At 42.4% G+C, this 13150-nt stretch overlaps 1 protein-coding gene across 1 annotated transcript; it reads right to left on the reverse strand.

Annotated features, from left to right (window-relative positions):
* Positions 1-8: 8 nt before the first annotated feature.
* Positions 9-12697, reverse strand: ace (angiotensin I converting enzyme (peptidyl-dipeptidase A) 1). The gene is made up of 20 exons (XM_073489769.1): positions 12628-12697; positions 12163-12260; positions 11793-11962; positions 11177-11400; positions 10895-11039; positions 10153-10251; positions 9114-9319; positions 8383-8519; positions 7864-8022; positions 6335-6422; positions 5959-6102; positions 4898-5089; positions 4426-4523; positions 3878-4050; positions 3376-3599; positions 3138-3282; positions 2696-2794; positions 2323-2445; positions 1339-1529; positions 9-187 (listed from the first exon to the last, which is right to left on the reverse strand). Exons 2-20 carry the CDS (start codon positions 12253-12255, stop codon positions 9-11), a joined length of 2889 nt encoding a protein of 962 aa, XP_073345870.1. The 5' UTR covers positions 12256-12260; positions 12628-12697.
* Between the last annotated feature and the right edge of the window lie 453 nt (positions 12698-13150).

The following is a 13150-nucleotide window of genomic DNA, read 5'->3' on the forward strand; positions in this document are numbered from 1 at the left end:
GCCATCACCTAGTCCTTTTGCTTGAGTTCCATCATGGATAAGGACTTGTCACGCTTTTTTGACTTCCTGTACTTGTAGCCCAGTAGAATAGTAGCCAACAGGAGGACCACACCGAGGACCAACAGGACCCACTGGCCAGCTATGGCAGCTGAGCTATTCACGTTCATACCCAAGAAGTTCACATCACCTGTAACATCAAACACAGAAAATACAAAGTAAGCACAATGCTGGGCTGATTGTTTTCATTCACTCAAAAGCTCACTGTTTCACATTGAACATATTTAACAAGCTGCAGCTTTCAGTCAAAATCTAAAACCTCCAACAGCTGGTGGCATGTTCGAAAAGATGCCATGAAAGTGCCCTCTTGGTAGATAAAACATGATAAAATACCCTCTAGGGTGGACAAAATGTGGTGAATTGCCCTCTCTTCACTGTAAATAGATCACAACTTTCTGTGTGCTCTATTATTTTTACTAATTCTGCACTTGTTGTTTATTTTCCTTTGTTCTATATTATATGGGTACTGTATTATTTCTGTTTCGAAAAGGTTTTTTAGGTTGAAACTGTTTTAAAAACAGTCAACAAAGAAATGTTGTTGGAAACAATAACTCAGACAATAACCGAAACATCACAATCTATAATCATTGCATCCCTAGCTGGAAGACTTACTTTTGAAAAAAATACACAAGATATTACTCTTCCTACCTACAGATGGCGCACAAAAACATGCCTAAACTGACGTGTCTGTCCAAGTCGGACTGAACGGGTCTGAAAATAGAGCTGGTGCAGCTCTCTAACTAGATGATATTCAGGATATGTAGCTGTTTTGTATTAACGACACTGTTGTTGCTGTCAGTTGACAAAGACACATAACTAACCAGTGTAGTCTGAAGAAGCTAAGTGACTTTCTTTCTGTTTCTCATCTGTTTTATATTTTTGCATCTAAATTCTGTATTTCTCTCCTGATCTGTGCAACAACAGCTGGGTTCTCTTTCTCCCACCATCCCTTCCTCGCTCTCTCTCTTACTCTCTGTTTCTCAGAATCTCATCAATCTAATCTGTACACATCCTTTCAGCAGGATCTCATCAGTAAAACAAGAGGAGCAGGAGATTGATTTCCCTGCAAGCCGCAGCAGGAGAAAAACAAAATTAATGTGTCTGCATGAAGATGTGAAGATGTTGTGCCTTTTTTTTCTGGGAAGAGGCACAAAAAACATTTGGCTTTGAGCTCGGAAAACTTATTTAACACGAAATGCTGCTTTCCCACATGCACATGCTTTTATTTATGTTTCTGAGGAAGGATCAAAGTATGCAGATGTATGAATGTGTTGGGCCTACCGGAGCTTGAAGGCTTCCAGTCGTACTCGGGCCACCCGCGAATATCTTTGTTGTTGTTGTTCTCCTTCTCCAGCCAATCAATGAGTGGTTGGAAGTACTGCATGAGCGGCTGGGCAGTCATTTTGGGTTGGCCCGTGATCATGGTCATAGCCTCTGGCCAGGGCTTACTGAAGCCCAGCTTCATCACATCACTGCAGACGTTAACACAGGTCAGAGAGGAGGGTCAGAGGAGACAGGGATCAGCAGCAAGAGTGTGTTTTAGAGATAATTACACACGTGGCACAAAGCCTGTTTTCACCAGCTGCCTGCACAGACACACACTAAAATAACATATCAGCTGTAGAACGACAGAGCCACGATCATGTCTGTTTTCAATGGAACAAAATATATACGATATATAGTAAGATTCATAGTTTCTTAGTCAATTCTAGTATGCAAATGTATACAATAGGGTCAAAACATCTTATGCTTAAATGACAGCATTCATTTGATCGGTATGGACTCCACAAGTTTGTTTTAAAACCTGCTGACTCATGTTATCCCAGCATGATTTGGAGGCGTTCCACGAAGCTTCTCGTGATGTCACGTAACGCTTGGCTTTCTCAGTCTTAACATGCCCCAGTAAATGTTGAGTGGGGTTGAGCTCAGGAGACTGTGGAGGAATGTCTGTGACAGTCAGGACTCCTTTGGCTTCTTCGCTCTTCAAGTAGTTCTTGCAAAGCTTTGTGGAGTCCTGACAGTCATGGGGCTTTTCCTCCACAGTCATCTATGACATCACGAGAAGCTTTGTGGAACACTGTCCAATCATGCTGGGATAACATGAGTCAGCAGGCTTTGGTGACGAGGGCTGAGATTTAACTTCACTTCTAATTACTTCAAGGCTTTTCATGCCCCAAATGCACCATGGGATATGAATGATACATAAAGGATATTTTTTTGTGAAAAACGCTATCAGTGGTTGCATATCATTCTTCGTGTACTCACCCCATCAGCTTCCCAGCTTCTTTAGACTTGTAGATATCGCAGGTATGTAGAGGGCCAGTGTGCTTGGCAGCATCACAGAGAGCTTTGTGGAACTGGAACTGAATGATGAAGCTGACGAAGTACCTGATTGAAGATCATAAAATGTGTACAGTCAGGACTGGGGTTTTAAATGCCAGAAAAACTCAGTAAAACACAAAACAAACTGGTCACCTGTTTGTGACGGTGGCTGATTTTTCTAGCCATGTGAGTCAAAGCTCATTATCTTCTATAGTGTGTTTATCTTATCTATCCATAGTGTGTTGAAGCAGTTATCAATCAGAGTGTGTTCAATTATCAGGCAGCCTATTTGTTCTGCCGAATCATGAGTATTTACCTCACGTAGGGCACGTTAGCAGGGATGTGGAACTTTGCACCTGGGTCGAAGTCATCTTCAGTACGTGCTACAGGTGGAGCCAGTCCCTGGTACTTCATTCTGTAAAGCAATAAGTTATAATGTAATGTTCACTCAAGTAAATCATTTATAATTACACATTCAGTCCACAACTTACTGATTAACTTTAGAGGGGCAATATGTAAGAATTTTAGTTGGAAAAAGTCAAAAATCAACTTTTAGATTATCAAGAGAATAACTGCGCTACTTAGCTACAGACAGCTACAGTTAGCAGCAGTTAGCGGTTACTGCAGTCAATGCTGCCACTGATTATGAATTTGACAGCTGGGGAATTCTTACATATTGCACCTTTAATAATCCATTTTCATTTTCCTAGATAGTAAACATTACACTTTGTCATTGTAAAAATGCCAGTGAACTTTACCTGAGGTTCCACCATTCTTTATTGTACTCAGTCGGTGGGATGCGTCCGTCAAATACCTTCCATCTCCACTGATCCATCAGGTATCCAAAAGGCAGGAAGGCGATCTTGTCAAGCGCCATGCTCATCAGGAAGTTAATATCACTCTCTGGAGGAGGAGACAGAAACGTCAAAGTCATGTTAGAATGTCGCAGAATGTTTTTGCAGAACTGTGGTCGCACTCCCGGTCGTGGTCACTCACCATAGTTGCTATCGACTTTGTCCAGGAGGCCGATGCTCTGCAGATGCTTGGGTGTGGACACAGACAAGGCCAGCACATCGCCGATGGCCTCGTGGAAGCCGGGGTTGGCTCCATCGCGGAAGGACACGGGCTGGTCTTTGTACTGCAGGAAGTACTGGACGTGGCCCATCTCATGGTGCACGGTGATCAGGTCATCCATGGTCACGACGGTGCACTGTTTGATCCTGGGGACATAAACAAAGACACAGTTAGAGCATTCTTACACCTCTAAAAACTAACGTGGAACAACTGATCAAGAAACACCGGATTAAAGCACAACACAAATCCCCATCGGGCAATTAAATCATGTCTGTGCTTGATTGCGCTTGATTCATTGTTTTGTGACTCAACTCAGTACTTATTTGTTTTGTTGCTAAGATCACAAGTGTTTCGAAACATTTGTGTACTCAACCACACACTCAATAGCCTATCAATCAGTTAGGTCCTGAAAGGCGTATTTTACCTGAAGTCTTTGCGGTTATAGAAGTCCCATGCAGAGGCGTGGCACACCACTTGTCGTCCATCAGAAGGTTTCTCCAGCATGGACTTGTTCCAGAACTCCTCTGGCATAGGCAGCAGACCCAGAGAAGTGAAAAAATTGTCTGATTCCTTGAACATTCTTATGGCATCCCAGCCCTTAATGGGAAAAGAAGAGCATCAGTGAAGATGTGTATGTTTCCGTGTGTATGTATAAACAGTTTCGCAGGCGATGAGATATTCAACATTTTGAAAAAAAAAAACAGCGAGGTTTAGAAAGTAGATGATTGCACAAAATAAATGATAGTTCTAAAAGGATAATGAAAATATGTATACAGTATATTCATGCGTTAAGTACACTTCATGTCAGTTATGGATGACTGCTTATCCTCATTCTGCTTGACCCACTTTGGACCACATCTGCATCTCTTTAGAGAAATAAACTGATCCTTGACCTCTAAAGCTGCATGGCGGGTGGTGGAATGAGTGTGTGTTTTCTTTGTTATGAAGAAGCTGCTTGATGTGTTCATTCACCTGTGCCACCATAGCTGGAGTGGCATCAACCTGCGTGGCATGTGGGAAGGGCATGACCAAATCCATTATGCCAGACCACGTCTGTGCCCACATGTTGCCTGAAAGGACAGAAGACAGCATTCTTATATCGTATTTCTACGATTTAAAAAAAAGGTTAAGGGGGCAAGTCGTCCTCTGCTCTGCCAGTCTTAAACCGAGTGGGATTTGTGACTGCGAGTCGGTCCAATCCATGACCGTGTGGAACTGTCACACACAATCTCACGCTTGGCTCCTCTGAAAGCAAATTTAATCCCGCCTAAATCCAAACGCATCTACAGCCAACGACAGCATGTCAATGGGGTATGCTTCCACATAATAGGAGGGTTTGTGCTAAGATCATTTAAATTCCATAGTGAAATACTGACTGAATTGTGGTTTTGGCCTGTGACCTTAGCCTCAACTTCTGAAAGCCAGAAAGTTCCTCGTTTCTTACCTAGCAAATGAGCGGGAATGGGTCCCTGCAGATTGATGCGCTCGGCGCCGTACTTTTTGTAGAGAGCCCTGCGAACGTAGGCGTGCACATTCTGATAGAGTGGTTCAAGCTCCTTCCACAGAGTCTCCAGGTCTTCCTCAAAGGTTGGGGTCTCATACAGGGAGCGCCAGAAAGCCCCATTGTCGGAGTGACCTATAGACAGTACCAAGGATCAAACCATTCATCAGTGAGGTGTCTTTTCAAAGTCAGTAATGATGGCAATGCAGTTATGCAAACATGGTTTTGAGAAAAGGTGCTTCTGAAGCAAAAAAACATCCAGAAAGGTAAGTTTAAAATTAAAGGTGCAATATGTAAGAATTGGCTACCTGTTGAATTCATACTGCCAACAAATAGGGGTAGCATATCACCAGCGTAACTGCTAACTGCTGCTAATGGTATTCTGTTCCATGACTGTAGTTACTGTTAGCTAGTTAGCTCAATTAGCAGGACAGCTAGCCAGACTGCTGGGGGACTGTTGGTGTTTTTGACCCCCTTGCCTAGCAGCTTTGGACCGAGGTTTTCAGAACCCGGGCTGAAGTTCTGTCCTACCAACACAACAAGGGGGTTATGTGCCGGACTACTGAGGACCATTGTGCGAGCCAATAGTGGAGACTCCAGGGAATAGTTTTTAGTTTTTGTACAGAAATGAACAAACAAGATATAACTTGTTTTAGAGGTGATGGTAGGCCTAGACTAGCTGTTCCCATTGTTTCCAGTCTTTGTGCTAAGCTAAGCTAACTGGTTGCTCACAGAAGCTTCATACTGGTCTTACCCTGCAGGCATGAAAGTGGCATCAATCCTCTCATGTAACCCCTGTATAGCCCAGAGAATTCGAACCAGCCACCTGCCATTGTTATTAAGTGCTGATGAAACTGAAACTGAAAGTGGTTCTTTGACTCCACCAATTTAATGTTAAAACCTAACCCTCACTCTGGAGAATGAAATTCTCAAATTTCTCTCTCCTGCTCTCCGGGACACACGTTGTATTTTTCTCAAGTTGGATGTGAAATTAAAGGTCATACCATTGAGTGTTGCAGCTTTGTTGGCCAGATCAACATATCTCTTGTAATCCTGGCGAAGTACTTTGCCAGCAGAATCTCTCCATCCTTTCCAGGCGAACAGCAGTTCGTCATAGTCCCTGGACTCTGCCATGATCTTCTGGAGATCTGAAACAAAGCCCGTTCTTATATTACACACACTTCACCTACTGTATACTCTTTTTAATTTGAAAAAAAAAAAGCTAAATGTGACTATATCTATCAATTAAACAATAATTTGCCATTAATAATCTGGTAAGTATTAACTACTGTTTGCACATATGTTACATTTGCTTCATAATTTCTTTTATTTATATTTTGGGGGTAAAACTCTTCACATTGGCTTATATTATAGTTTTACCTGGATCCAGGGGATGGCACCTCCCATCTTCTCTGCAGACCGTAGCCACACTGTATTTGGTCTCCATGTTCGATAGAAGAGTGTTGTACTGAAAAGATAAAGGCGTCCACACACACACAAACTGTCAGAAATCATCTGGTTTTTATATTTGGTAAACAACTACGTTAGCTTTCCAAAGGGTGCCCAGTTGGATGAGGGAAACATTTTACTCCAAACAATATGTTTAATTTACATACTGCAGGTTGTTTTTGAGTGCCTTGCGTAGCCTGACACTTGTCTGACAAGCTCCTAGAGCTCCGCGTCTGGTCCAAAAACAGCGTTCCCCTTCATTACCATAGTACATTTTGCACACAAGCAAACAGATTCATGTCAGCTCTTGCTCCTAGCAAAACAGGTTTAAAACATGAGTACCCCACCTATATCTGCAGTGTATCTGTTACTGTTTTAAATGCTGTCTCTCTACCACACTCATATTGGACTGGCTGGGTTTCATCTAAACGGAGAGCACCAAGAGAATGTTTTTCTATATTATATATTATCTAGTAAAGTCTGCAGGCTAATGTTAGCAAATTTTATTCATTTTAGTAGACAGTCTATAGTTTGAACTTTGCTTTGAATGTTAGATGTTTGAAGCCAGCATAGATATCTTAAAGAAAGCCTTTCTATCTCCTCTCTTAAAGATGATTTGTGAGGAGTGTGAGATACACAATTACCTGTTTGCCTGAAATGATTTCTCTGCTTTTGCACAGCTCTAAGCCTGTTTTAGAGTAAGTTATTGCGTGTTAAAGCTTGGGTTGGTAAGTCATTCTAGAACCAACTTTATTTGTAGAAAATCTCTTGACATCCCGACATCTAACTCAGTAGCACTAAGCACACAGCCCCTGAGCTCAATGACTGCAGCAGCAACACAATCCTGTAGCGGCTAACGTTACCTGCACGCACACACATGCGAACACATACCTGGAGTAACTGTCGTGCTGGGTCGACTTTCCGGACTGAGGTACGTTTGTCACGGCTATTCTGCCTGTGTTAACATTATTGTAGCATTTCGGCATTTAAAAGCGCTGTTTGTTAATATTTATCCTTTGAGTGTAGTTTTGCTTACACTTCAGGTATCTGATATTAATGGTCATCTTGGATATTGTATTTTGACGGCAGCATTCATGCTAATGTTAGTAGCCTCGTTGTGAGGAAAGTTTAGTGTTTTCCATTAATGGTCTGGTACATACAGTCCATTTTTCACTACCTGTAAGATCTAACTTTGTCTATTTTGGGTCAGCATCATTACCCCTACTACCTACAAGTTCTCTTGTTAGCTAGATAATGTGAGCTAGTGAACTAGCCAGTTGGTTGTTGTTTCTAAATGTCTCTCAGACGTAGGCTATCATTGCAGTTATGTTCATTACAGCCAACACGTCTTGCTTTTCTGAGAAAGCTGAGGCTTTCCTGCTAAAAACAAACAATCTCTGCTTCAAGAGCAGCTCTGTGTTGAAGAAATAAATGGAAAACTACAACTATTTCTTCCACACCTCTTCCAGTTCTGCCGCGGGCAGAGCGGCCCTCTCAATGTCGCTGAGTTTTTTGATGATGCGTTTGACTGAGGCGTCCTGGAAGTCAGTGGTGTCGTACATTCGGGCCTTCTCTCCGTACTGCAGGGTGTGGGCTGACATCTCCAGGTTCTTCTGAAGCTAAGGCAGAATAAGGAATACTCTTTATTTTTTTATTTTTAGATGCTATGCCAGAGAAGCAAAGTGATTGGATGGATGGATGGATGGATAGATGGATGGATAGATGTTTTATATAAATAGGACAGATGGGTACTTATATAGATAGAAACATCCACACATTGATTAATTAGTGACTCATTGATTCAGTCAATCGTTGATTGATTGACACAGTTTTGATTAACCAATCATTTTATTGATTATTTTACTTCATGCACGAAATCACCATTACATGCAAAAGTCCTTTATATTTGATTGATGATAGAGGATGCTTGGACAGCGTTAAGGTGATTTCATTGGAGTCTGCCCATCGGAGGCTCTCACCATCGCCTTCTTATTGGCTTCATTGATGTCGGTGTTGTACTTCCAGGAGGCCTCGGTGTAGGCGTTCCACACCCCCTCAGCTGTCCTGTTGTAGTCATCTAGGAATTTCTTTGCATCGAGCTCATCTGTATTCTTGTCTAAGTAAACAAGTAGAAGGCCAAGTAAGCTGAAATGCTGTAAATAAAGATCCATGTCATTAAGTCTGAACAGTACTGCCACATCTAAGAAAATTACGATGCATGACTAGTAATTAGAATGTGTAAATGCCCCAGCCTCTTCGTTTCTTTAGGCGTTTGCTTCAAATGGAAAACAAAGCTATACTTTTCTTTTACATTTTCACCATTGCACCACCACTGTTTCCCATTAATTACCTCGACTGTGGCAGCCCACGTTCAGAATGAACTTCTGTTTCCACAAAGCATCTTTCATTCTGAGTCAGTGTTCTCAAAGTGCACTAGATTGATGCATTTAACTTTAAAATGTGCAGAATGTTCCTTTGGGGAGCATGCCTGCGTCATAGCAGGTCCTACCACCATAGTCTTACAAAATCCTGTGGGAAACAGTGAATCGGATCCATCTTGCACAGCCAAATTTTAATCCTCACTCTCTTACATGCTGATTTATTTAAAATGCAGCTTTAGCCCTTATCTTGTTTTTATCCTTCCAGATAATGTTAATGTATTTCGTCTTCTGTTATCCTGCTATCCATTCACTTGGAGCAGTACTCTTACCAATATCCTCAGGGTAGCCCTCAGGGATGGGTGGGACCCAGTTGAAATCAGGCCATCCCAACGTCTCACCCACATTTTGTTTTTCCAGCCACTTAATAATGGGATCAAAGTATTTCATCAGCGAGTTGGCATCCAACTTGTTGGTGCCGATGGCCTCCTGGAGCACCACAGGCCAAGGTTTGGAAGAGCCAGCTTCAAGAATTTTCCTGGAGGAGGTAGAAAGAGATTGTATTACACCACCACTGCTTCCATCAGCCACTGTTCGTGCTCTGTGTAATAAACAATGGAGGCCCAATCAGATTACTAACTTTAAAATGGCGCCTGCTTCTGCGGATCGGTAGATGTCACACGTGTGCAAGGGACCGGTGTGATTAGCTGCCTCACACAGTTTTTCATGAAGCTGGAACTGCAGGATGAAGCTGACAAAATACCTGCAAGGGGGAAGAATTCAGTGCATTAGACTATTAAAATCTGTCAGACTTCAATACATTGACTCCAATACTAAGAAATCAAAAATGACCCTTTACTTTAGATGATAAAAAATGTTGTAAGAATGTGTTTCAGCAACCACGACATGTGTGTTGAGTGAACTGTCATTCCTAACATTGTTAGAGAAACCAGCTGGGGTCAGAGGCTTTTCTTATAGATCCTCCTGCCTCTGCAACGAGCTTCCTGCTATTGTAGACCTACTGTATTGTGTAAGAGCGGACTCAAGTGCCAGTAATTCAGTCCAGATTTCAGCACACAATGACTTAATTCCCAGCTCACCGGCCCTTCTTGCATGTTCGTCTTACCTTACTGTAATATCCCTCCCACCCTTGTTTTAATGTGCAGGCACATACACAATCACACACTCATCATGATTGTGCGCTGAAAAGGCTCAATTTTATGGAATTTAAAACGTTAAAGCTCTATGTGACAGTACGAGTAATGCATTAATCGGACAGCTGGGAAAAGTATCCATTAGCCCAGGTCGATTGTTCTCATCTCCTCTGCGTGGAAACTATTATATTGTCGTGGGGGTAGAACAGGATGTTACCTGATGTAAGGTGTGTTTCCAGGGATGTGGTATTTCGCCCCGGGATCAAAGTGGTCCTCTGTGCGCTTGGTGGGTGGGCAGATGCCTTGATATTTTGTCCTTTAAAATGAAATAGACAGATTTAGAGCACACTGGTATGGGTTACATAATGGAGACATGAAGTTCTGGAAAGTTACTGAGCCCTATAATGATTTTTTTTATGCGTCCATCATATGTGCTTTTTTTCAGCAGCACCTCAAACACAGTCATATACTGTTACTACAGAGCAGCCCGACTTCATCTCTTGAGGCTGGGGTTTGCTTAGTGTCACCAGGAGGAAAGGGGTTATAGAATTTGGACTGCTCATTGTTCCGATTGCACATTATCCCAAAAACAAACACCCATTGCTCCTTCTCACGCATCCCAGTAAGACCCTTCCTTCTCTGCCTCTAATTGGCTAGTGTTCATTGTTTGGTTAGTGTTATTCTTAGAAGGTTGGTTTGATGGTTAGAGTAAGAAATAAATGCAGGGTCAGAGCCAAGAGGAAGAGTACAGATGGGTCAGAATATGGGCGGCTAGCTATTTTCTTTGTTTCAAGTCCTTGTGCAACTTTGAGCTAACCAGCTAGCATTAGCTTCTTATGTCCCATACTGACATGAGAGTAGTATCGAGGGTCTTATGTTACTCTCAGTAAAAAAGTAAGTATTAATGTTTCCCAAAAATGTCTATTGTTAGTATATTAAGCCTTTGCATAACAGCTTACCTGAGGTACCACCAGTCAGCGTTGTAGCGGTCTGGAGGTGTGCGTCCACTGAACACACCCCACCTCCACTGGTCGATGAGGTAGCCGAAGGGAAGGAAGGCTATCTTCTCCAGAGCCATCTTTAACAGGTAGTTGGTATCAGTTTCTGGAGGAACACAATATCGAATTTAATTTTTGAATTATCTGAGGATGAATAAGAAGACTTATTCTAATTGCCAAATGTTGGCAATTCGTGCACATCTGTTTCAAAGGGTTGGATTTGATTTATTTCTGTCACTTTACCAATGTCAGAGGTTACAGTGTCCAGCAGGTTAATGGTCTGCAGATGTTTGGGTGTGGAAACGGAGAGAGACAGAACATCGCCAATAGCCTCGTGGAAACCAGGGTTGGCTCCACGACGGTAGCCCACAGGCTGGTCCTTGTACTGCAGGTAATATTGGACGTGCCCCATCTCATGGTGCACAGTGAAGAGCTGCTCCATTGTTACTGTGGTGCACTGCTTGATCCTACAGAGGAGAAGATAGCAATATGATTGATTTTTGACTTATCAAGTTGAATAAACAGTGGATAAAGTCCATGCTCAATGCTCAGGCATTTAGGTGCTGACCAATCAGAGCAGACTGGGCTTAAAGATACAGGCAGTAAAACAGAGCATTGAGGCAGAGGGTGAATGGAGGTGCTGCAGCAATGGACAGTATGAGAAAAATAATGTCTTTTATGAACATAAAGCATGTAAACATTTTCTGGTATAAAACCTGAAAATTAGCATAAAATTGGACCTTTATGTGTACAATAATTACGTTATATCTTGTATCTCTGTTCAGCTTGTACATTAGCAATGCATTAAGTGGAACTCTCACTCAAACAGCTCACTTATAACTAAATCAATTATTTTTACCTGAAGTCTTTGCGGTTGTAAAAGTCCCAGGCGGATGCATGGCACACCACCTCTCGACCCTCAGGCTTCTCCAGCATGGATCCTTCCCAGAACTCCTGCGGCATCTTTTCCAAACCCAGAGAGGTGAAAAACTCCTCGGCCACACGGAACATGTGCGTGGCATTATATCCCTGTGAAGAGCAAAATCACACAAGTCACAAATCAGGTCAGTGCTATCATGTAGAATTATAATCACCTAAATACTGAGAAAGTTGGATTGATTTCTGATTTATGGTGGCATTACTGCTGGTGATGTAACTGTCTGCGAGAGCCAACAGAATTATTATTTTTAAGTCATCCCAGTGGCACAAATTCTTTCCCCCTGACTTACTTGTTTGACCATTTCAGCAGTCACATCCATGTTGGGTTTGTCAGGAAATGGGATCATCATACCATAAATATTGTTCCAGGTCTGGGCCCACATATTTCCTGAGGGTGAGGAAGAAAACACACTTAAGCAAAAACCCTAGCTTGTTAGTGATACTCCGCTCAGGGGCACTGTAGGAAATGCCTCCTTCACAGTAACGAGATAAGCACATAAAATGACTTGCCACGGTGTGTTGCCATTTCTTTTATTATTATGAGTTTGTATTGTCTCCAGCATGTGTGATTAAGTGCTTGATGATTTTCCAAGCTTGAATTAAATGATGAGTGTTTATGTTTAGGCAAATTCCCAATGAAAGGGTTAAATAAAATAAAAATCTAGGGTGTGGAAAAATGAAAGACGCTCATTTGCTCTGACTACCCTCGCTTTCCTGGCTAACCCTGTGTTAGCAGCATAAATGTTCCGTCGTACCTAGCAGGTGAGCAGGGATGGGTCCTTTGAGGTTGATGTACTTGGGGCCGTACTGTTTGTAGAGCTGGCGGCGCACAAAGGCATGCAGGTTCTGGTAGAGGGGCTCAATGGTCCGGTAGAGCTGCTCGAGGTCTTGCTCAAAGGTCTCAGTCTCGTACCAAGAGCGCCAGTCAGCTCCAGTGTCCGCAAATCCTAAACAGGATGAAATGTTATTGCTAATGCTATTTCTTGAATCTCGTGTTCACAGCGTCAAAGGTCAAAAGAAGTTCTTACCGTCAGCTTGAGCGGCTTTGTTGCTGAGCTCCACAAACTTGGGATAGTGCTTCATGAGAGGTACACCTGATTCGTTGTGCCAGCCCTCCCAGACGTACAGCAGCCTCTTGTAGCTCCTGGAGTTGGCCATGATATCAGTGAGATCTACAGGATAAAAAAAAAAAAAAAAATACAACAAGGCCTCAGTAATGCAGAAAAGGACTGAATATGAAGGGAAGCTGACCTAATCTGGTGCACAAACAGAAAAAAT

This window comes from Pagrus major, chromosome 20 (genome assembly GCF_040436345.1).
Source record: "Pagrus major chromosome 20, Pma_NU_1.0".
NCBI classification, from domain to species: domain Eukaryota; kingdom Metazoa; phylum Chordata; class Actinopteri; order Spariformes; family Sparidae; genus Pagrus; species Pagrus major.

Coding starts and splice junctions, on each gene's coding strand:
- ace (XM_073489769.1), bottom strand. CDS start 12,255: ATGTGGGCCCAGACCTGGAACAATATTTATGGTATGATGATCCCATTT. Junction 11,963..12,162: donor CTGCTGAAATGGTCAAACAA/GTAAGTCAGGGG, acceptor TGCTCTTCACAG/GGATATAATGCCACGCACAT. Junction 11,401..11,792: donor TACAACCGCAAAGACTTCAG/GTAAAAATAATT, acceptor TCTCCTCTGTAG/GATCAAGCAGTGCACCACAG.